A 24,567-nucleotide genomic window follows, 5' to 3' on the forward strand; every position below is an offset into this window, starting at 1 on the left:
CTCCTCCACATGCAGCTGCTGGGTGACCTTGGGCTAGTCACACTTCTCTGAAGTCCCTCAGCTCCACTCACCTCACAGAGTGTTTGTTGTGGGGGAGGAAGGGAAAGGAGAATGTTAGCCTCTTTGAGACTCCTTCGGGTAGTGATAAAGCCGGATATCAAGTCCAAACTCTTCTTCTTCATCATCAATGGTCTTGACCACAGCCTGATTTAGGGAAGGCGTAAGAACAGCACTGCTGCCATACAAATCTGTGGTGAAGAAAAAAGAAAATAAAAGAAATGGGCACACGTTTGGGTTAAAAGTGGGTCCCAGCTTCAGAGGAGGTTGAAGACTACTGAATGCTGGGAGGTTCACGACAGACAAAAGGAAGGACTTCTTCACACGGTGCATCATTAAACTGTGGAACTCACTTCCGCAGGGGGCAGTGGTGACCAGCAGCTTGGATGGCTGTGAAAGAGGATTGGACAAATTTATGGAGGAGAAGAAGGCTATTGATGACTATTAGCCATGGTGGCCGGGTTTTACTTCTGATGTCAGGATGCTTCTGAATACCAATTTATGAGAATTGCAAGTGGGAAGACGTCAGCTCTTGCACTCAGGTCCTGTTTTGTGGCTTCCCATTGTTGGCCACACAATCTCTCTCTCTCTTTTAAGTAAGGCTGGATGTGAATGGCTGGATGACTTAAAAGTGCCAGATTCACACAACCGATCCATCTGTGGGTTATATGCATGCAGAAGAAGAGACTATAAGCTTAGCTGTGATTCCTGCACTGCTGAGGGTTGGACTAGATGACTCTTTGGGTCCCTTCCAATTCTACAATTTGATGATTCCATAACTAAAAAAAACTTCTTCACATGGTGCATCATTTAACTGTGGAACTTACTTCTACAGGAGAACCATCAGAACTGGGGGGAAAGCAAATTGAAAACAATACATCCTTTCAAAGAATGCAACAGGAACCGATCATTAAAAGATGAAAAAGGCAGACAAAACTCCCAGCAGCCAACAAATTTCAAGCTTAGAAGAAAGAAACAGAGGGTCACAGATTAAAAGCTAGCTAGATTTAATATATATATATATATATATATATATATATATATATATATATATATATGTTAAATTTCTTTTCCAGTCATCTAAAGAGGTAGCTTTGTGAATCTCCACCATCAGGGAGTTCTACGATATTGATGCTGCCAATGAGAGAGACCAATCTCTTGAAGCTGCCCATTTGATCTCACATATGGATGGCACCAAGATCTGGGCATCCAAGGGCTGTGTTCGTGGCTAGCATGTCCTTATGAAGTAGCCACTTTCTGGAGAAACCTGGACCTGGGCAGTTTCAGTACTTTAAAGAGAAGGTCTCTCTCTGCCTCTCCCTTGGCAGATGAGTTGATGTTGAAAGAGTTTCTTGAAAGCAGAATACTTGGAAACCACCATGGCGAGGTCAGTTTCATGCTGGGGGAAGCCACATTCAGTTTCTGGGCCATCATTCTGTACTCAGGTGTTTTTGTTGCCAGTGCTGCTTTGGAAGTTCGACACCTTTGCTGAATCTAAGCCCTTCGAAGCAGCCACTCCTCTCTCTCCTTCCAGCGGGGTTATAAAGTAAGCCACACTCCTAATTGTGCCATTGCATATAGATGAGCTGGCAACCAGTTTAAGCTCACACATTGATTCATAAATGCCAAAGAAAGTCCCAAGCTGCTTGGCAGAGAATTCAAGAGCTAGTGGACCACAACAGCCTAGGAAGCCGCAGCTTTACAGGGGCTGAAGAAAAGATCAACAGGGAAAGGCTGGAACATCCCTCACCTTACTGTTTAGCAAAGAAGGTAAGAGAAGCAATCATATGCTGAATTTCTGGTCGAAATTAGTCTCAGGTAACAGGGCAAGCCATACAGTTAATTGAACTGTATATTCTACAGTTCAACCTTGTGCTCTCCAGATATTTTGGAGGACCAACAGGTCCAATTGTCAGAGGCAGTCAGCATTGCAGTCCTAAGCACCTGAAAGGCTGGGAAAAGGCTGCTCTGTAGTTTGACTGGCACCTTCCTGCAATGTTTAAAAGTCTTTTCTGATCAGGACCTGTCAAATGGAGAGATGGGTAGACAATAGGAGAGGGTGTGTGTAGCAGATCAAGTCTTGGGTTCAGATCTGCCTTTGAAGCCCTGTCAGCAGGCACAGATTGGAACCACAGCAGGAGGCAAAGGGTTAAAGTCCCCTTAGCCTCCATGCCAGGGACCCAATCCATGTTGCCCAGCCAAAATTATGTTCATCTGATTGCAGGGATTTGTCCCTTGGGGACATCTGCATCTGGTCCTTGTTCCCCTCCTCTTGATCCAAAGGCTCAGTGAGTGGGCTGAGGTCAGGCAGAGTGAAGAGGTCCTGTACTTCATGGTGTCTGATGGCTGAGATACAATGTTGCTTCTCTGATGCACAATTAACTCAGATGCAAAATCACATCTGCATGGAACATTCCTCAGATAAAAATAGAGATATTTCCCACTCCTTCACAGCTGCCCCTCCTCAACCCCCCTCTCTTTTTGTCCTCCACTGCCCCACAGAACATTTCCACCACCACCACACCAATGGGACACAGCACACACTCTCTCCTCTGTCCTCAGAAAAACACACCCTTATTTCCAATTTTATTTTATTCTTTGGTAGATTTCCAAAAAGAAACGCACACGCCAGTAAATAAATTTTAGAAAAGGGCAAGATTAGATGCAGACACACAAAGCTTGCACTCTGCTCTGCTTCCTCTTTCTTCCTGCCAAGGGCAGCCCTGCCCTTTGCCTGCCCCTCAGAGCTGGTGCGTCATGCGAGGCTCAATAGGGACAGCCTCTCCTCTTCCTCAACTGCTCTCCAGCAGCCGCTACGAGCTGCCCAAGGGAGGAGGCTGGCAGCAGTGGCCATGGAGAGGCCATGGAGAGGCAACGGGATGCCTCCTCGCAGCCATTGTTCAAGACAAGTGCTGGGTCATCTGTAGCAGCACTGGTGGGGGAAATTGGGACATTCCAGGATCACATCAGAAGCTGGGATGGCTTTTGTAACTCAGGGCTGTCCCTGGAAAATAGGAAGTGTATGGAAAGCCAACTTGGAGCGTATGGAAAGCTAACTCGGAGGGTATGTGTAATGGATTTAGGGGTTGCTCGTGCGTAAGTTGCCGCCAGTTCCCTGACAGTATGGAAAGCCAACTTGGAGGGTATGGAAAGCCAACTTGGAGGGTATGGAAAGCTAACTCAGAGGGTATGGAAAGCCAACTTGGAGGGTATGGAAAGCTAACTCAGAGGGTATGGAAAGCCAACTTGGAGGGTATGGAAAGCCAACCTGAGTTGCAAGGTTTCTATGCTCAGATCAACCAAGATCACAACATGGTCTTCCTTGTAGGGGGAACTTTGTCGTTTGCACAGCTCCTTCTGTAGGGTCTTGTGTGTACCACACAGACTACCTGGTGATACTTCTGGACCTCACATCCTTTGCAGGCAGGAGAGCGATGGCTGTGAGCCTTTCCAAAAGCAGCTGCGTCAGTATTAAAATCAGGCCAAATGGCTGCATACAATCTGGGACACTGGAAAGGAGCCTGTATCTCCCACCACCTCTAAATCCAGCAGATGTCACACAGGCAGGCTCAGACGGTGATTTCTTTTCTTCAAGGTCTTCAGGTCTGAGCTGCAGAGCTTTTGTAGTTTTGGAAAGGGAAGTTAATTTGCTGCAATGGAAATCTCATGAGATTTATTAACATGAGAGGGTTTATAAAATAGGGCAGACATAGATCTCTTCTGTTAAAAAAGATAGTGCCCTCTATAAGTCATTGGGCTACAGCTGCCATCATCCCTGACCACTGACTAGGGAGGGTATCATTTTGGCTGCTCCTGCTGTACTGGGTCAAAGAACTGGTCCATGAATCCCAGTATTTCTCTGAGTAACAGTAATCCTTTGAGGTTTCAGGGAAGGGTCTATCCCAACCCTGCTATCCTCGTCCCCCTTTTACTAGACATGGCAGGGAGTTAACTTGGGGCTTCCTGAATGCAAAGTGTGTGCTCAGTCACCAAGCTGTGATGTGAAAAAAGGGAGCCAAGTGTTGCTTTTCCAGAAAGCTGCAGTCAAAAACCAGCTCTGCAGTGATACCTATCATACATATATTTGCAAACACATATTCATAACATTCATACTTTTAGGTGTATTTCTTTAAATATGGAGTGTACATCTTTTAAAAAATGCTCCGAAGTATGCTTTAGTACGCGGCTTTAGGGACGAGGGTGGCACTGTGGTCTAAACCACTGAGCCTTGGGCTTGCCAATCAGAAGGTTGGCGGTTCGAATCCCCGCAACGGGGTGAGCTTCCGTTGCTCGGTCCCTGCTCCTGCCAACCTAGCAGTTCGAAAGCACATCAAAGTGCAAGTAGATAAATAGGTACCGCTCCGGCGGGAAGGTAAACAGTGTTTCCATGTGCTGTTCTGGTTCGCCAGAAGCGGCTTAGTGATGCTGGCCACATGACCCAGAAGCTGTACGCTGGCTCCTCGGCCAATAAAGTGAGATGAGCGCCGTAACCCCAGAGTCGGCCACAACTGGACCTAATGGTCAGGGGTCCCTTTACCTTTACCTATGCTTACCCTGAACAACAGGGGCACCAACTATAGGCACATCAAGTGGCTGCACCCCCTCAATGTGGGGGTCAATGTGCCCGTGGTGAGCAAAGTTATGCTAGAATCTTGGACAACCTCACGGATATTGGGCTGCATCCAGACTGACCATGAGTGGCGTTGTATTCATGAGATGCTGCCATGGATAGAAGAGAGGAAGGCAGTTTTCGCCAGTTCCTCCTTCCCTCTCACTCCCCAGAAAATGCCTCTAAAGCACAATGGGAAGTAGTTTGGGGAAGGTTATCCACCCCATTGTTTTAATTTTCTAATGGAGCATTTTAAGTTAATTGTACACAATCAACCCCGCCCCCTCCACCAATGGAATTTAGCCCAGGTCTTTCCAAACACTTTAGAGGGCAAAGGGGTTGTCACTGGAGAGACGGTCAATGGAGCTATATGGGTGGATTTGACCGGATGCATTAAAATGGCAAACAAACAGCGAAGGCTCTTAGTGCATTGTGTGGCAAAGTTATTAATGGCTGTGTCTGCAATCACAAATGCAAAGTAGCTTTTTGCATCTCATTTGCTTACGCGCCTCTTCACATCAGCGACCCATGTAATGGGTCACTAAATCACTCAACGTAGCTTGAAAACGGGCAAAGTTTTGCAAATCAATTATACTTGGGGAAGAAATTAGAAATACAAAACAGGGTGTTGTTTTAATTCATGAAGCTAAAGAACAAGAATGAATGCAATATGTAGAGAAGTTTAAGACAAGCTTCCTTTCATAGATTCCACCATGGTTTGCAAAGAGAACTTGGCTGATGTCCCCCAAGTTCTTCAGAAATACTTGGACTGAACTTGTACTGGAATGGACAGTACTGGGCATCAGATATTGCTGTCAGAGGCACACCCTTCCTCCATTTCATCATAGCACAGAAGTGGATGGTTTAAACAATCCCACATTTATTTTGCACCTCTGAGGTCACAAACCAACTCAGGAAACAACTGGGATGACAGGGGGAATATCAAAATAAAAATCAAATAAATAAAAAATTGTCCAGTAGCAACTTGTAAACCAACTAAGTTTGTTCTGGTATAAGCTTTCGTGTGAATGCACACTTCTTCAGATTCTTCAGGGGAATATCACTTTGAATTGGGGGTGGCAAGAGAAACAGCTATTGATTATTTATTTAAGCAGCACCATCACTATGCACAGTGCTCTATGTAGTGCAAGACGACAGTCCCTGCCCCTCAGAGCTTACAATTCAAAATGCAACATAGAGGAAGCAACAAAGGAAGGGGAGTGAGAGGCAGCAAGTCAACAGGAATGCAGGAATCCATTGTGTGGGCTTAGGCCTTGTTACAGGCTGAGGCACAGCAGGGCAGGGGATGTGGGAACTGGGCTTTGTGGAGCTAAAGTGTCTCAGAAAAGGTAGGTTTTGAGGAGGGATTTGAAGAGAGAGGGAATGCTGCTACTGCTCTGAAAAGCATGGGAGGTTGTAGCAGTCTTCAACCATTCCCTGGGAGTTCTCTGGGAAGGGAAGTTGATTATTAAACAGCTCTGGATAAATGTAGATCTAGCTGGGGTGTAGGGACATGGGTGGCACTCTGGGTTAAACCACAGAGCCTAGGACTTGCCGATCAGAAGGTCGGTGGTTCGAATCCCCACGACAGGGTGAGCTCCCGTTGTTCGGTCCCAGCTCCTGCCAACCTAGCAGTTTGAAAGCACGTCAAAGTGCAAGTAGATAAATATGTACCGCTCCAGCGGGAAGGTAAACGGCGTTTCCGTGCGCTGCTCTGGTTCACGAGAAGCGGCTTAGTCATGCTGGCCACATGGCTGTACGCTGGCTCCCTCGGCCAATACAGCGAGATGAGCGCCGCAACCCCAGAGTCAGCCTGGACCTAATGGTCTGGACCTAATGGTCAGGGAGTCCCTTTACCTTTACCTTTAGCTGGGGTGTAGAGGGTCTCCTATCAATTCTCAGCACCCTTCACAAACTTAATTTCCTAAGATTCTTTAGGGGAAGCCACAACTGTTTAAAGTGGAATGATACTGCTTGAAATGTAGAGTGCAGAGGGGGGCCAATGTTGTGGCACCATCCATTGGCAACACCCTCGTGGCTTCTTTGCATGCCACCTTTCCATAGTTAAAACAAATGTTCAAGGTGCCTTACAAGATGAAAAGTTACATAATTACAGAAGTAGCCCTAAGCAATGGATGAAAAACAAAATTAAGTAATCCCCATAAAACTCGTAATAAGATCCAAAAATATGCAGGAACCCCCCAAAACCTTAATATCAATGATAGCAAAATTAACATCTTCAAAATTAAATCTTGGCCCTAACAGAAACCCCTGGACAATACCCTACCCTGCATTTCCCAGTCCTTTCCCTTAGCACATAAGGTCTGATCTCTTGTGGAAGCAGGTTTGGCACACAAGAGCACCACATCAGCATTAACTGCACAACCTGAATTTTCCTGGATGTGATTGGATAGCCTCCCTTGCCTGGGAGTGCCCCAGGACATCACTTTTTCCTCCGAAGAGGTGCAGCTCCCACAAAGGCAGAGCAGCAGGTCATCTTTGCCAAGTAGGAGGAGATGCACGGAGAGCTTCATTGACAAATGCTTGGCTGACGAGCTCCCCATTTGCATGGCAGAATATAGACTCATGAATTTACATGGCCGATGGGTGGAAAAGTACAGGAACGTCAAGGAGAAAACTCGAAGTTTCCTCCATTGCTCTGGTGGCTCCGAGATCTCTGCCTTCTCTTCCAGAAGCCAGCTGGTGGGGAGTGAAGAAGAAAAAGCATCAGTTGCAGAGTCAGATATCATAGCCACACAAGCATCAGGCTTCATGCGTGACCAATGCAATTGTGCTGGAATCCTGAGGTCAATTCAGATTGTTGGAAGCAATCCACAGTGGGGGCAGCAATTCTTGTGAATTCCAGTTCCTGGAAACCACAGCAAGGGAGAGTTGCTCTTGGGCTCAGGTCCCGCTTGTCGGTTTCCTATAAAGGGAATGTGGTTGGCCATTGTGAGAACAGGGTGCTGGACTAGATGTGCCATTGGCCCAATCCAGCAGGCTTTCCTGATGTTCTTAGTTTTGAGCCGATGTCCCTTCCTGGTGCACGGACAAGGCTTGAATCCTGAGATAATAAATGCCCCCTTTTGCACTATACAGTGGCACCTTGGTTCTCAAATGTAAACATTTCAAATCGTTTGTAAACCGTTTGAAATCCAAAACACTTACCAGAATGTTTTCGTTGTTCAGGAGCTGAAATGCTTGAGTACCAAAGCGTTCGAGAACCAAGGTTCCCCTGTACCTGTAAAGCCAGTGGCGTAGCGTGGGTTGTCAGCACCCGGGGCAAGGCAAGTAATTTGCGCCCCCTAACCCGTGGATTTGCGCCCCCTAACCCATGGATTTGCGCCCCCTAACCCTAACCCCCAGATGTTGCGCCTGGTGCGCCCGGCCCCCCCTGCACCCCCCACGCTACACCACTGTGTAAAGCAGCTCTGCACCATTCTGAATGGTTGTGGCTTCCTTCAAGGAAGCCTGGTTTGTCAAGGGTGCTGAAAGCTGTCAGGAGACTGCTGTTCCCCCTCACAGAGCTACAATTCCCAGCGTTTTCCTAGGGAAAGGGATTGACAGTTAAACCACTCTGGGAATTTCCGGTCTAAGAGAGGACTAGGGGATCTGCTAACATCAAACTGCGTTTTCAAGAATTCCTTGGAGGAAGCCATGGCTGTTTAAATTGGTATGGTGCTGCTTTAAATCTATATTGTGGATGAGGCCCACCTTAAGGAGCTTAGCTGAACAATCTTTCCCCATTCTGCAGCAACCTCTGAGTCTGCAAACCTGGAGCATCTCTGAAAGAGCCTCTCCCCAGGGCTGCCTCTGCAGGTAAAAAGGTAAAGGGACCCCTGACCATTAGGTCCAGTAGTGTCTGACTCTGGGGTTGAGGCGCTCATCTCGCTTTATTGGCCGAGGGAGCTGGCATACAGCTTCTGGGTCATGTGGCCAGCATAACTAAGCCACTTCTGGTGAACCAGAGCAGCGCACGGAAACGCCGTTTACCTTCCCGCTGGAGCAGTACCTATTTATCTACTTGCACTTTGACGTGCTTTTGAACTGCTAGGTTGGCAGGAGCAGGGACTGAGCAACGGGCGCTCACCCCATTGTGGGGATTTGAACCACTGACCTTCTGATCGGCAAGTCCTAGGCTCTGTGGTTTAACCCACAGCACCACCTGCATCCCTTTTGCCTCTGCAGGTGGGAAAAGCTAATTGCCACCTTTCGTGACCAGGCTTCTCGTGCCAATAATGGCTCTTGCGCCCCTGATTCTGCACTGTGAAAATTGGCTGATTGGCATCAGCAGTGGCAGCCCAGCTCCATTCCTTCAAGGCAGGGGGTGGAGCAAACGTTCCCCCCAGCGGTTAGATAACAGTGGCTACAGCTCCTGTCTTCAAGGAATGGTGCCCAGCTCCAATGGCCACCTGACACCAGCTTCCCACCCCATGGCTCCAACCTCAATGAGGGAGCCTGTTGTGGGGTGGGGTTGCTGGTTGCGCCCCCTAAAGAAAATGTGCCTGGAGTCACAGCCCCACAGCCCCCCTTTGCATGCTACACCACTGGGAGCATGACACCCTCTCCACTCCTGATTTTATTTATTTAACAGAATTTATATAGTGCTTAATCAAAAAGGTAAACCTGAGCAGGTTGATTCAAATGGTATGCAAAATTAATTGAAAAGAGCAGTAAAACAACTTTGGATAATAGTAGGCATGATGAAAATGACCAAACAATATATATGAAATTGTTATTGTTGAGTCTTCTTAGTCGTGTTCGACTCTCTGTGACCCCATGAACCAGAGCATGCCTTGGAAACTCTTGCTTTCTTCTCAAAGCTTCTCCTTTTTTTTCTTGGCAAAATACTGCAGTGGATAGCCAGTTCCTTCTCCAGGTGGATCACGTTTAGTCTAAACTCTTGGCTATGACCTGTCCATCTTGGGTGGCCCTGCAAGACATAGTCATAGCTTCTTGGAGTCATTCAAGGCCCTTTGCCATGACAAGGCAGTGATCCATGAAGGGGATATATGAAATAAACTGATTTTTTAAAAAATAAATGCTTTCTGGGAAATGATTTATAATGAAATGAAAAAGGTACTTAAATGTACTTTTCCTAAAAAACCAGAGGCCTTTCTCTTGGGCATTGTCAGCCAATTGGTGTCAAAGAAGGACAGAACTTTCTTTATGTATGCTACAACAGCAGCAAGAATACTCATCGCAAAGTATTGGAAGACACAAGATCTACCCACCCTGGAAGAATGGCAGATGAAAGTGATGGACTATATGACATTAGCCGAGATGACTGGCAGAATCCGCGACCAGGGAAAGGAGACGGTGGAAGAAGAATGGAAGAAATTTAAAACCTACCTTAAGAACTACTATAAACTTGTTGAATGTTAGAATGTCGAGGTTTTGAGTAAGAAAGGGTTACAGCGATACAAGATTAGACTAAAGGAAAGATTAAGAGGACAGAGGACTGACAGAAATATTTAGAGTTGTTAAAAACTTTTGGACATTGGGATGCAGAAAGGGGAGGTATGGGGGAGTCTGAGAAAATGGTTTATGAAAAAAAGGTTATGAAACTATACGTGTGTGTATGTCTTTTTATATGTTTGTATTGTTTTAAAAATTCTGTAAAATCAATAAAAAAATTTATAAAAAAAAAAAAACTCTTGGCTATGACCTGTCCATCTTGGGTGGCCCTGCAAGACATAGTCATAGCTTCTTGGAGTCATTCAAGGCCCTTTGCCATGACAAGGCAGTGATCCATGAAGGGGATATATGAAATAAACTGATTTTTTAAAAAATAAATGCATGTAATAATTAACATGTATGGATAGAAAAGGTAAAGGGACCCCTGACCATTAGGTCCAGTCGTGACCGACTCTGGGGTTGCGGCGCTCATCTCGCTTTATTGGCAGAGGGAGCCGGCATACAGCTTCCGGGTCATGTGGCCAGCATGACTAAGCCGCTTCTGGCGAACCAGAGCAGCACACAGAAAAGCCATTTACCTTCCCACCGGAGCGGTACCTATTTATCTACTTGCACTTTGATGTGCTTTCGAACTGCTAGGTTGGCAGGAGCAGGGACCGAGCAACGAAAGCTCACCCCGTCACGGGGATTCAAACCACTGACCTTCTGATCAGCAAGTCCTAGGCTCTGTGGTTTAACCCGTGTCCCCTAACATGTATGGATAAGCTTGCTTAAATAAAAAGGTTTTCTGCTGGCATTGAAAGCAATGCAACAGAGGCATCTGCCTAATATCAGTAGGCATAGAGTTCCAGAGAATAGGGGCTGACCATAGAAAAGACTGATTTCTCTCAAGTATGGAGCGAATGATATTTGGCACTTGTAAGGTCAAAGTGGCTGAGTGTGCACGTAAGGGGCAAGGCGAGCCTTTGGGCAAACTGATCCTAAGCTGCTGATCAAGAGGAAGAGTGAAGAGCGTGCAATATTGCCCACCGCTGTCTTGTTGAGGGGTGGGAATTGCCTGCAAGGCGGGGGGGGGGGCACTTGACTGCTCCGCTGTAGCCTATGCAACATAAAGAAGTCTTGGAACTGTTACCCTGGTAGAGCTGCTGCCCTCTCGTGAATCATCCGTTTCTGCTTCTGGTACAGTTGGCTTTGAGGAGAGCGTGTTTGGTTCTATGGAAATAATAGTTAATAGTTCACTCCAAGATTCTATGGGGGTGATGTGGGGGAGCGAGGCAGGCGGTGGTGAGAGGCAGGAGAGTAACAATGGCTCACATGATCCCAAATCCATTGAGTCCTTTCCAGGCTTTAATCATTAACACCTCGGGCTGGGGCTGGAACACAGCGACCTCTGTCTCCTCTCCTGTGGGTCATGGATCAGGTGGTGCAACTTGCTGTTCATGAAAGGAGGCGACATTATGAGATTTTGGCTTCTGCCTAATAATAATAATAATAATTTATTATTTATACCCCATCCATCTCAATGGGTTGCCCCAACCACTCAGGGCAGCTGTCAACACACATAGAAACATAGTGTAACATCAAATATTAAAAAACTTCCTATACAAAGCTGTCTTCAGATGCCTTCTAAAAGTTGTATACAGAGCTCAGGGATGATGGGAGTTATAGTCCAACAACATCTGGGGACCCACAGATTGAGAACCGCTGTGTAGTTATTTATCTCCTTGACGTCTGATGGGAGCGTGTTCCACAGGGAGGGTGCCACTGCAGAGAAGGCCTTCTGCCTAGTTCCCTTTAGCTTCACTTCTCACATTGAGGGAATCGCCAGAAGGCCCTCAGTGCTCCATCTCAGTGTCTGGGCTGAACATTGGGAGTGGACATGCTCCTTCAGGTCTACAGGCCATTTAGGGCACCAACACTTTGAATTCTGCTCGGAAACATACTGGGAGCCAGTACTGAGGAGTAGGAGTAGGAGTAGGTGTAGGAGTAGGAGTAGGAGTAGGAGTAGGAGTAGGAGTAGTTAACAACAACAACAACAACACTTATATCCCACCTTTTTCTCCAAGGAGCTCAAGGTGGCATATATGGTTCCCCCAATCTTCTAATCTCTCTCAAAAACCTGGTTAAGCTGAGAGTAAGCGACTGGCTCAAGGTCCCCTTTAACCCAATCAGCATCCATACATGGAACAGGTATGCCTGTCATTCCACCTCTGAGTCAGCCAAACAAGAGATGCCCCCTTACACAGAGTCAGACCAGTGACTCACCTTGCTCAGTGTTGCCTGCAACTGACTGGCAGCAGCTCTCCAGGGTTTCAGGCAGGGGCCATTCCCAGCCCTCCCTCAAGATGCTAGAGATGGACTACATGGGACCTTTTGCAGGCAAGTCAGGTGGGGCTTGGGAGAGACCTCTGCCTGCAGAGCCGCTGCTGCCAGTCAGTGTAGACAATACTGAGTTTGATGGAGCTATGGTCTGACTCGCTATAAAGCAGTTTCCTGTGTTTCTGTTCTGAAACAGGAGGAGGTGCAGTGGTGCAAAAACCAAGGGAGACAGGAGGAAAGGCAACAGAGGAAAGAGGAAAGGAGGTGCTGATGTTTGAAGCTATGTACACATGACATGAGCCACAGTGCACGGCTATTCTGCCGTTTCTTGAGCAATACAGCTGTCTGGTGCTGTAATAGGAATTTTATGGTCTTAGATATATGGTGATGTTCATAAGTGTACCAACCAAGCACATACATAGATCAGCACAGGAAGGCCAACCTGGAACCATTTTGATTCCTAAATTGAGCAAATCTTTTCTCTGCAAGGTCAAAATGGAAAAGCCTCCCCATTGTCTTTTCCTTCACAAATCCTGTCTGTGTTTGAATAGGGTGTGAGCCTGTGACCTGGCCCAGGAACTAAGTATTTATCACTACAAAAGACTAGCCAGGCTACCCAGGAAATCCAATCAAGTAACCTGCCAGAGAGGAAATAAACAATGATAGGAGAAAAACAACATTCAAATGTTCTGTTTTAGACCGCCTTTTCTGTGATGTATGTATGATGTTTCTGGGGGTGGTCTTGATCTACAGGGTGGCAATTCCAAAAATCTTTATAAGGCCTTGCACACCATTGTTCTGGGTTCCTCCTCCTTTCCTGCGTGTGAGGGGAGCACCCTGTTGCAACAACAGATCAATAAAGATCAAGCTTACTAGCTGCTTTGCTTCTCAATATTCTCTGGTTGGCCTCTGTTATTTTCTCCTACCAATAAGGAACCTATGTAAGGACTCTATATGGGCTCTTGGATACCCCATAAGGGAAAAGGGCAATTTTTGTTTACAACAGTGCATTTCCCTCAAACCAGTTTCCGTCCAATTTGAAACATAAGTCGTGGTTCAACTGAGGTGTATCCGTTTCAGGCAGCCATAGCAGCTGCCCAAATGATGGCTTCGTTGGATAGGAGTTCAGGGGGGTTGCAAGCACTGGGGAACCAAACAGGTAATATGCACTGAGTGAAGGCATTCCTAACACCTCTTTGAAGTGCAGAGCAATGTACAAATGTGACTTGAAATATGGCAGAGGGGAAACAACCGTACTGCGTTGCAAACCTCTAATGTGTCCATAGCCAAAGCCTTGGATTAGGGCATCCACAGTGCACCCCCGGTTCACGAGACCCATTTAGTTATTCATTATATCCTTGCTAATCTCCTCGAACAACTACATATTTCTGGCAGCCAACAGTGACAGTGAAATTAATTACCTAAATTGCTAGACTTGTGGGTGTGCGCATCTGCGTGACTGGGAGGTGGTGGAAACTTGGAAGTCCCAGACTTCCAAGAGCTGACAAGAGAGAGACAGAGAGACGGAGAGAAAAAGAGAGGCTGAGCATTTGAGGCATTTATACTCCCTAATAAAGAGAGCATGGCCTTATTGAGGCAGCACATATCTAAAGTATAGAACATGGGTAGGCAAACTAAGGCCCGGGGGCCGGATCCGGCCCAATCGCCTTCTAAATCCAGCCCGCAGATGGTGGTCTGGGAATCAGCGTGTTTTTACATGAGTAGAATGTGTCCTTTTATTTAAAATGCATCTCTGGGTTATTTGTGGGGCCTGTGTGGTGTTTTTACATGAGTAGAATGTGTGCTTTTATTTAAAATGCATCTCTGGGTTATATGTGGGGCATAGGAATTCGTTCATATATTTTTTCTTCAAAATATAGTCTGGCCCCCCACAAGGTCTGAGGGACAGTGGACCGGCCCCCTGCTAAACCGGTTTGCTGACTCTTGGTATAGAACTTGTTCCCACAAGAACCAAGGATGTGGATGATTTTCTTAGAGGATTAGGCAAATTCATGGAGGAGGAAGAGAACATCAAAAGCTCTTGGGCTCAGATTCTGCTGATGGGTTTCCCATCTGGTTGGCCACTGTGAGAACAGGATGCTGGACTAGATGTGCCATTGGTCTGATCCAGCAGGCCCTTCTGATGTTCTTTACATTCATGTACTTATTTTTTACCTTTCCCTCAAGGAGCTCAAGGCCATGCCTATGGCAACTCACTGCCCCCTTTTTTCTGCCACCCAGAATCCTGTGAGGAAGGTCAGGATCTGAAGAGGGAGCAGAAAAGAGAAAGTAACTGGTTCAGCATCACCCTTTTTGAGGGGAGGGGGGAAGGTGTGTCTCAGAAGCTTGAATCCACTTGACTGCTTGCTGTTTATGACATCACAACTTCAAGTCAATAGCCGTTATTACAGAAGTGGGAGACACGATGTATTTCTGGTCATAAAGAAAAGCTGCAATTGGTATGCATGCTTCCATCACGAAAAGTAAAAGGTGAAAAATAGACAAGTGTTGTTTATGTGCATGCAGGGAAGGGAACTCCTTTAAAAGCCAGAATGTAAAATGAAACAAGATAAATGTTTGCAAGAAAGATTAAAGAGAGTGAATAGGAACAGATTGTGTGTGCAGGGAACATTAACACTATGGAGGTAAAAAAGGGGGGGGGGTTAGATTTGTTCCAGGGATGGAGCTATTAAATGACAATTTAAAAATGATGAGTAGATGTTTTACATCTCTAGGGAGTTTACTGATGAGAAACTGCACCAGAAAGCCAAGGGAAGCTTGTTCTCTGCATTAAAAATGGCAGACCCAGTACATTTTCTACTCTGAATCTTTCTACACTTTTAGGCTGTGGATGAATCCTAGTTCACCTCTGGGAGATGCTTGCCTCATTGCTTCATTAGGAATTTTGGGTATGCTTCCTGGGATAACAGTTATTCATGCAGAGATACAACACACAGCCCCTTTTAACAGGGGAGGCCTCTCAAGTGCAGACAGCAGAGACTTTTTAGTAGTGGCTCCTCTGGAATGCTTACCCCAAGAAGAAAGACCCTGGCTGCTATCCTTTTTTTTGCGACTAAAATGTTTTTGTTTTCCCCAGGTTTTTAAGAATTGTTTATAATGTCAATGTTCTTAAATATGGGGGCAATTCTAATATTTTTATGGGTACCTGAGTTGTAGTCCAAAACATCTGGAGGGCTGGGAAGGATCAATGACCTGACTTGATCTTAAGACGTATCCCAACACTCCTATTCATTCTATTTATTGTGGCAAATCAGGAGATCTCACAGCAAACTGGCAGGCTCTGGCAAACAGTTAGGGAATTAGCAATCTAACTTAATACAAGTATGGAATAAGCACCTTTATCGTTAGAAGTGTTCAGGAATGAGTGGTGCTTCTGCAGACACCTCATATTCCTTCCATCAGATCAGATGCCACATTCCCTCCGCTTAAAATCAACCCAGAATTCTCTTGCAAGGGCAGCAACGATGGATGTTCTCCCTGCCCAAGCAATTAATACACCTTGGTAAATTAGAGAAGACAAGCTCTGGTTACTCTGCAGATTTCAGCTGAACTCTCCTTAGGAGCCTTCTGCATTATACAACGTGTGTTACGTAAGCGTTGTTTCAAGAGGGAACCACGATCTCTAATCGCACCGAGCTTATACTAGAATGCTAACCACAAGATGGTTTTGGGTTCCTCTTGAATCTTAGCAAACACCTTTCATGACCACCCTGCGTTATACAACATGCATGCTTTATTTTGAGAAGAAAGGCTGAGAACAATGCCCACCCACCCAGCATATGCTGGAGTGTTAAACCCAGGCAGGGACTTATTCTGACAACTGATAGGCGCTTAGCAAGAGAGAAGCTGGATTTAGAGAAGGGAGATCTGGATTTGGCATTGCACATTATTTGCCATGTTTGTAATTTCACACTTCCTCAAAGCTCCCCTGCATTAAAACACAAACACACACACAACTCCCTGCAAGTTTAAACTTGCACAGCAGGGACTGGGTGAGGTTAGAGACTCTAGCTGTGCCAAGCACACTCCTGTTGGCTGGGCACCCTCTGCATCGCCAATGCTGGGTTTTAAAGCCACGTTCACACCTGACATGATCCCCAATGCAGGTGTATCTCGTTCTTTGCTATAAGAAGCTCCTGGTTTGTTCCTCAAACCAGCTTTGTCTCTAGCCAATGTGTGAACACCTTTGCAGAGGAGAGAGACAAAATCGCCTGTCCATGTCCCCAATGGAAATCAATTGAAGCCTAGTTGTACAGTGGTACCTCTGGTTACAAACTTAATTCGTTCTGGAGGTCTGTTCCTAACCTGAAACCGTTCTTAAGCTGAGGTACCACTTTAGCTAATGGGGCCTCCTGCTGCCGCCGCACCACCGGCGCACAATTTCTGTTCTCATCCTGAGGTGAAGTTCTTAACCCGAGGTACTACTTTTTGGTTAGTGGAGTCTGTAACCCGAAGTGTTTGTAACCCGAGGTACCACTGTATAGCAGTTGTGGCAGGAGAAACAAACTTCACTGCAGAAGAGCAGAATGTGAACACCCCTCCACTCTTGCACTCTCTGAAGAGTTTGTTTTGAATTGCATGGACTTTTAAATTGGAGAAGCAGTAAAAAAAAAAAAGGCAATAATAATAGTTACAGTAACCGTTACCATCTATCTCGGAAAGGAGCCCAGAGTGGCAAACAGGGAAGCAGCAAAAGTGTACCATTTAAAAAGAAGAAGAAGAAGAAGAAGAAGAAGAAGAAGAAGAAGAAGAAGAAGAGGAGGAGGAGGAGGAGGAGGAGGAGGAGGAGGAGGAGGAGGAGGAGGAGGAGGAGGAGGAGGAGTTTGGATTTGATATCCCGCCTTTCACTCCCTTTAAGGAGTCTCAAAGCGGGTAACATTCTCCTTTCCCTTCCTCCCCCACAACAAACACTCTGTGAGGTGAGTGGGGCTGAGAGACTTCAAAGAAGTGTGACTGGCCCAAGGTCACCCAGCAGCTGCAAGTGGAGGAGCAGAGACACGAACCCAGTTCACCAGATTACGAGTCCACCGCTCTTAACCACTACACCACACTGGCTCTCTTTAAATAAACTTTAAACTTAAATAAAAGTTTAAGAGCTTCTAAAACATTTAAGAACAACCCCAAAATGGTCCACCCCACTTCAGCATCATGTTCTGCTGCAGGTAAAGGTTAGCTGTGATTTGATTCCTGCATTGCATGGGGTTGGACTATATGACACTTTGGGTCCCTTCCCACCTTACAATTCTCTGATTCTGCGATCCTAGCTGCAGATCGAGTAGCAGAAGTTTCATGCACCAACAATGATGACGATTAACTACTGAATTTGTGTAATAGGGATGCGCAAAGAGCCATGATACAATTGCATGGGTTGTTCAGCTGTTTACAATTTTGAAAGCCCAAACTCACCCTGGTCACCCACAAACCCTTGTTTGAGCCTCCTTTCGGTCCCAGCCTATGAACAGATGGCAGCCTTCTGGCATATACAACTGTGCATTTGGCAACCCAAGCATTTCCCAACCGCAACACCCCTAGAATTGCAATACAGAAACAGTATGTTATAGGAGGGGGGTTGTTATAAAGAAAGACTCTAAATAAGGCACTCACAAGTTTTGAGACTTAACCCCCTCACCCCCCCCCAAAAAAAATTAAAGCACAAGGAGAAATGAAAAGTCAGATGTTGGAAAAGTACCAAGAATGCTCCATTGCACAGGGATGTTTTCTTAGTGCTCCAGGCTGTGTTTTGAACATGAACATGCTAAGTAAGGGCCAGGACGCGAAACGTTTGAACTGTAAAATAACCTTGCTCCTCTTCCTGTGGCCACACACTTGCTTAAAGTTTAACCGGACTCCCTCTCCACCCCCACCCCCGAGCAGGGGTGGAAGGCCGGAACAAAAATGGCCACAAGGCCTTTGAGAGCTGAATGGGAACATCGAAATCTGCATATCTCGGAAACGAGTACATTAATACTCCTGTGTGCTCCCAAATAATACATTCTGTCAGTCACATGATCCAAATTCCAGAGGGGTGGCCGTGTTTGTATCCCGCAGCCAAAGGTGTGCTAGGCTCTTGTACCACCTTGAAGACTAATGCATTTTCTCTGGCAGAATCTTCCTTGCTGCTGAGCCCTGCTGGGTCACAATAAATCAACAGGTCCAATAAATCAATAGGTTCACTTGTTGATTGAATCAAGAGAAAGGATTTTGAGCACGCCCTGTGTGCCTTACCTGTGCCAGGATGTCTTGCTTGTCTAGGCAGAAGGCTGAGAAGATGGAGATGACTCAGGTGATTAGCCAAACCTTCCCCATCCTGGCATCACCCAGCTATTTTGAACTATAACTACAACTCCCATCAAGCTGGTTTGGGCTGATGGGAGTTGTAGTCTAGAACATTGGGCAAACATCCCATTGGAGAATGCTGGGGTACCCAATGAAAGGGACACTGCTTTATTATTATATGTTATGTTTCTATACTGCCCATCACCTAAGTTTTCTGGGTGGTTTAAAAAATTATTTAAAAAAAATATAGTACAACCTCTCGAAATGAAAAAGCCACACATCAAGAATAACCAACTACATAAAATACGAATCAGCATTAGCAACAATCCAAGGCCAACACAAACTTACCCACAGAGTGAGTTAAAAGGCCTGTAAGAATACAAACGTCTTCACCGTACTAAAAGTCCATAATGCAACTGTTATAAGAAAAAACTGCTTCCTTTCCCTTATGGGGTATTCCAGAGCCCATATAGAGTCCTTGAGGGTTCCCTATCGGTAGGAGGAAATAACAGAGGCCAACCAGAGTATATGTGAGAAACAAAGTGGCTAGAAAGCCTGATCTTTATTAAAGGAAAATAAACTGTTGCAACGGGGTCCCCACTCACCACACGCAGGAGGGAGGAGCACCCTGAACAATGGCGCGCAAGCCCTTATAGAGACTCTTAAAATTGCTCACCCTGTAGCCCAAAGCAAAAAAATAAAATCATACATACATCACAGAAGGAGGCGGTCTGCAACAGAAAACCTGTCTGCCGGGATACCTGATAATGGTCACTGATTGCATTACCTGGGCATCCTGGGCATTCTTTTGTGATGGTTAATACTCAGTTCCTGAATCCATGACACAGGCTCACCCTATTCATACACAAATACACCCTTAAGACAGGATTTGCAAGCAAAAATACAATGGGAAAACTTCCCCTTTTGCCTCACTTACTTCCGAGGAATATTTGAGGTCATTGGGAGAGTCAAAATGGCTTCAGGATTGCTCTCCCATACTATTTCAGACACATGGTTCATATATTTAGGTAGGTGTGTATTTATGAATATTTATTCTATATTTGAGACCTTAAAATTCTTATAAGGCAATCACCAGTCAAGCCTCAGTGGTGCTTGGCGTTCTACAAATTCCTCTTTCTTTCCATGTTACATTAAGATCCACTTTGGCCTGTGGTTGGAAAGTTTGAAAACAGCCACCAAAAAAAGCACATCCATGTTGGTGGGTGGGAGTTGTGGTGGAGGAATGGGTGAAGGGTTTAAGTTTTTGCTGTGAAATGTCACCTTGATGCAGCAGTAAGTTAAATCCTGAGGCTCCTCAAAACACTCTCCTAGAAGACTAGCAGGCAGCTTCAAAATCATGATGGCATCCCTGAGCTCTGGTTCACACATGCACATTCGCCACTCAGATCACTCATCAGCACCAAGCAATGAATTGCATGCATGCATGAGACATGACTGATACATTTATAAAACACACCGCAGGATTTCCATTATTGCTACTCGCATTGCAAGCACCATCCAGCAAAGTTAATTCATGCATTCGCAGCTGCCTTCATCAAATGTACACAGCAATAACCAAGCAAAAAGGACTTTCCAAACCACGTGTCCCTGGGAACCACCTTGCTGTTGTATGACCTTGCTGTGACTTTTGGCCCTGCAAGAGAGTGAAGGATAAAAGTGCCTACTTAGCTGCTCTACAGGAGAGCCACGAAGCAGAACAGACGCAAATTTCCATGCCTACCTGAGCTAACTACCACTATAGAACGCTCCCTTGGGCTATTACACATTTGTTTATTCACCAATCCATTGAAATCCTTTGCAAATGGTCCAATTCCTATTTGTTTGATTGTTGTTGGTTTTTTAAAAAAGCTACTTGCAGTCCTAATGTTTATTCCATGTTCCTCTTTTTTCATTACTTATCCAGAGTGGCTGGTGGAGATGCTCAAATATTTCCAGAAGCATTTCACCCATCTCTGGGTGGAACACAAAAGACGAAGGTCCAGACTGGTATCGAAAGATGGAAGATGCAACATAGAGTTTGGGAATGTAGAAGAACAATCAAGATTTGTTTTCTTGGTTGACATCTGGACCACCGTCTTGGACCTCAGGTGGAGATATAAGATGACCATCTTCATCTCAGCCTTCTTAGGTAGCTGGTTCTTGTTTGGCCTTCTCTGGTACATGGTAGCCTACATACACCAGGATCTGCCAGAGTTCAGCCCTTCGATAAATCACACTCCATGTGTTGACAACATAAATGGTTTGACATCTGCTTTCCTCTTCTCCCTGGAGACTCAGGTCACCATTGGCTACGGTTTCAGGTGTGTTACGGAACAGTGCGCCACTGCCATTTTCCTGCTGATCATTCAGTCTATCCTAGGGGTTATCATCAACTCGTTCATGTGCGGGGCCATCTTGGCCAAGATCTCTAGGCCCAAAAAGAGGGCAAAAACCATCACCTTCAGCAAGAATGCCGTCATCAGCAAGCGTGGCGGAAAGCTGTGTCTCCTCATCCGGGTGGCCAACCTTCGGAAAAGCCTTTTGATTGGGAGCCACATCTATGGCAAGCTCTTGAAAACCACCATCACACCTGAAGGGGAGACCATCATCTTGGACCAAGTCAACATAGACTTCGTAGTCGATGCCGGAAACGAGAATCTCTTCTTCATCTCCCCCTTGACCATCTACCACATCATTGACAAGCACAGCCCCTTCTTTCACATGACGGCGGACACCATCCTTCAACACGACTTTGAGCTGGTGGTGTTTCTAGATGGGACGGTGGAATCCACCAGTGCTACCTGTCAGGTGCGGACCTCTTACATCGCCGAGGAGGTGCTGTGGGGCTATCGCTTTGCTCCCATCGTCTCCAAGACCAAAGAAGGGAAGTACAGGGTGGACTTCCATAACTTTGGCAAACCCGTGGAGGTGGAGACCCCTCACTGCGCCTTCTGCCTTTACAACGAGAAAGATGCCAAAGCCAAAGCAAAGATGGGCTATGACAACCTCGGCTTCCAAATTCAAGGAGTCGGTGAAACCAATGACACAAAAATGTAATCTTCAGTCAGATGAGATAGGAATGCTGACTTCTTGATAGAAACTAGGATATTGCGCCAAAGAAGCCTAAGAATATTCTGAGTACAAAAGGGAAAAGGGACTGGGTTGTTTGGATACTGAGTGAGACTTTACCAGGGCAAGGTACACAGCAGCAAATCCCTGGGTGCTGCTAAAGCGTGTTCTCCCTAGCAGAGAGCACGTGTTGCGGTTGGGAACAGGCCACCCTCCAGTGACTAGGCAAATTTAGTTGAATCCCGGCCATTTAAATGGTTAAACTGGGTTGCTGGGGTGTTTTGATTGTTGCCAATTCGGAGGAGGGGTCAGAGTCTATATATACAGGGGCCAGACGTTGGCACGGCCTCTTGGCCGTTTTGCATCGGATCACATGGAGCACTGGGACAATCTTCTCATTGTCTGGTTACATTTCTTTATTTCTTTATTTCCCCTTTCTTTTAATCCTCTCTAGTCCCTTAAATAATTTAATTCCCCCCTTTTCCTGTTCAATTTCCCACCCCACCCCTTACCCTGCCCTGTAGGAAGATTCTCCCTGTATCTGTGGCTTGCCTTTCCCAATAGTGAGAGAGCCCCCGTTAGGGGCTTTCTTTCGCAAAAAGGTTTCCCCCATTTCTCTTGTTGAAATTGTGGGGCTAGTCAGGGCTGTTCCCAGCTTAGCTGGTATCACTTTCGTTTATAGTATCCCCGAAGGTTGGCTTTATGGCTCCCTGTGCCTCCAAGGACTATGAGCACTCTGTATATGCTCTTGAACTATGCTGTTTCTGAACAAGTTTATTTTCTTTAAGTTTGTTTTGCCCTGATAGAGGCGACTGCCATTTTGAGATGAGCCATTGTGGCTTAGTGGCTAAAGTGCAGGACTAGGACCTGGGAGTTCATATCCCCCTCTTAGCCATTGTTATAACAAAACAAAACAAACTGCTCCTTATGGGCTATTCTGTTGCTGGGCAGTTCGGCCCATTTGTGATAAAAGAACTTTGGGTTTCTTGAAGGGGTGCTTCCCTCTAAAAGGGCAAGCAGGGGTACCTGGACAAGCTGTGGGCTACCTCAACTCTGCTATTTCACTGGAAACATTTATGCCTGGCCTAGCAGGTGATCCTAGGGCTTTGCCCTAGAATTCGATGGCCTGGAAGCGTTTCCGGCCTGAATAGTGTCCCCATGTGGTCCATGAAGCATTGGTTTCACTGGGTCAGCGCATAGTGCCGGTAATGCCTAGGTTGCAGGATTGGTCCCTGTATGGGACAGCTGCATGCTCCCCCATGCTCTACCTGGACACTTAAGTCCTTTTGGTGGTTACCTCACTGCGAGGGATGTAATGGGCGCCATGTTTGCAATATGCAACTGGGAGAAAGCACCTTTGCGTGCCCGCATTGCAGTTTGCTCTGTGCGTTGCAGAGCACGGCGCTGCACGGGCTGCAATTGCATTGCATTGCTAGGAGATTTGCAGTTGCATTGCACGGAGGGTGTGTAGTTGCATTGCACGGAGTGTGTTGTTGCATTGCACGGAGTGTGTAGTTGCATTTCACGGAGGGTGTAGTTGCATTGCACGGAGTTTGTTGTTGCATTGAACAGAGGGTGTGCAGTGCACGGAGTGTGTAGTTGCATTGCATGGAGTGTAGTTGCATTGCATGAAGGGTGTGTGCATTGCAGGGAGTGTGTAGTTGCATTGCATGGAGTGTGTGTGCATTGCAGGGAGTGTGTAGTTGCATTGCATGGAGTGCGTGTGCATTGCATGGAGGGTGTAGTTGTATTGCACAGAGTGTTTTTTGTTTTGCTTTGGTTTTTTGCATTGCACGGAGTGTGTGTGCATTGCACGGAGTATGTAGTTGCATTGAACAGAGGGTGCAGTGCACAGAGTGTGTAGTTGCATTGCATGGAGTGTAGTTGCATTGCATGAAAGGTGTGTGCATTGCAGAGAGTGTGTTTTGCATTGCACGGAGTGTGTAGTTGCATTGCACAGAGGTTTTGTGTGTGCATTGTACGGAGTGTGTAGTTGCATTGCACAGAGCGTGCTTTTTGCATTGCACGGAGTGTGTAGTTGCATTGCATGGAGAGTGTGTGCACTGCACGGAGTGTGTGTTGTTTTTTTTGTTTTTGTTTTTTTTTTTTTTGCATTGCACAGAGTGTGTGTCTGAAAAGGAAGCTGGCTTGGTGGCAGCTTGGTTGGGACTTCTTTAGGGGTTCTGGCCAGCGTCGGCCCTGTAAATTTACATATCATGATGGCTGCACAATATGCCCCCTGCCCAAGCGGGGGCTGGAAGCTGGCAAGCAATAGCTCAATACCTTTTGCCCATATTCCCATTTTATTTAGGGATCCAGTTGGATATCGTTGCTAAAACATACCACTTGGCTATGGAGAAGCTGTCTGCCTTGAAGGAAGTTATTTTGTAATACTTCCTCTGTAGCAAGTGATGCTTCACCAGATCCGATCTTGCTGGGTCACTTAACTAATCTTCCCACTAGGCCAGGCTGCCTAGATTTCACCCCTCCCATATCCAAGAATCTCCTGAGGAGTCTGCTGATTCTCCAGAGAGGAGGAGGCGTGTTCTGGTCTCTACTTATTCTGCTCCAGCACCAAGTCAGTCAGTCAGTCAGTGTCGGAGAGGGAGAGAGACTGAGTGTTAGAGATCATGTGTAGAGATAAGGTTGCTGCTAAGGGCAGCTGCAGATACTCAGTGCAGTGCAGCATTTATTTATGCTTAGACCTATTAAGCTCTGTATATAGTTTGTATAGTTGTAGATAGAATAAGAAGATATTCTACAGAGCTGCTCTCTGAGTTGTTTATATACTCAGACTC

The 24,567-nt window shown here is 46.1% G+C and overlaps 1 protein-coding gene across 1 annotated transcript; it reads left to right on the forward strand.

The window, feature by feature from the left end:
* Positions 1 to 1,769: 1,769 nt before the first annotated feature.
* Positions 1,770 to 21,903, forward strand: KCNJ1 (potassium inwardly rectifying channel subfamily J member 1). The gene is made up of 2 exons (XM_081172694.1): positions 1,770 to 1,827; positions 20,625 to 21,903. Exon 2 carries the CDS (start codon positions 20,639 to 20,641, stop codon positions 21,755 to 21,757), a length of 1,119 nt encoding a protein of 372 aa, XP_081028820.1. The 5' UTR covers positions 1,770 to 1,827; positions 20,625 to 20,638; the 3' UTR covers positions 21,758 to 21,903.
* The last annotated feature ends 2,664 nt before the right edge of the window (positions 21,904 to 24,567 follow it).

Source organism: Podarcis bocagei (assembly GCF_964188305.1).
Source record: "Podarcis bocagei genome assembly, chromosome: 15".
Taxonomy (NCBI): Eukaryota; Metazoa; Chordata; class Lepidosauria; order Squamata; family Lacertidae; genus Podarcis; species Podarcis bocagei.

Bases quoted from the DNA above. Each gene is read 5' to 3' on its own strand.
- KCNJ1 (XM_081172694.1), top strand. From the start codon at position 20,639: ATGCTCAAATATTTCCAGAAGCATTTCACCCATCTCTGGGTGGAACAC.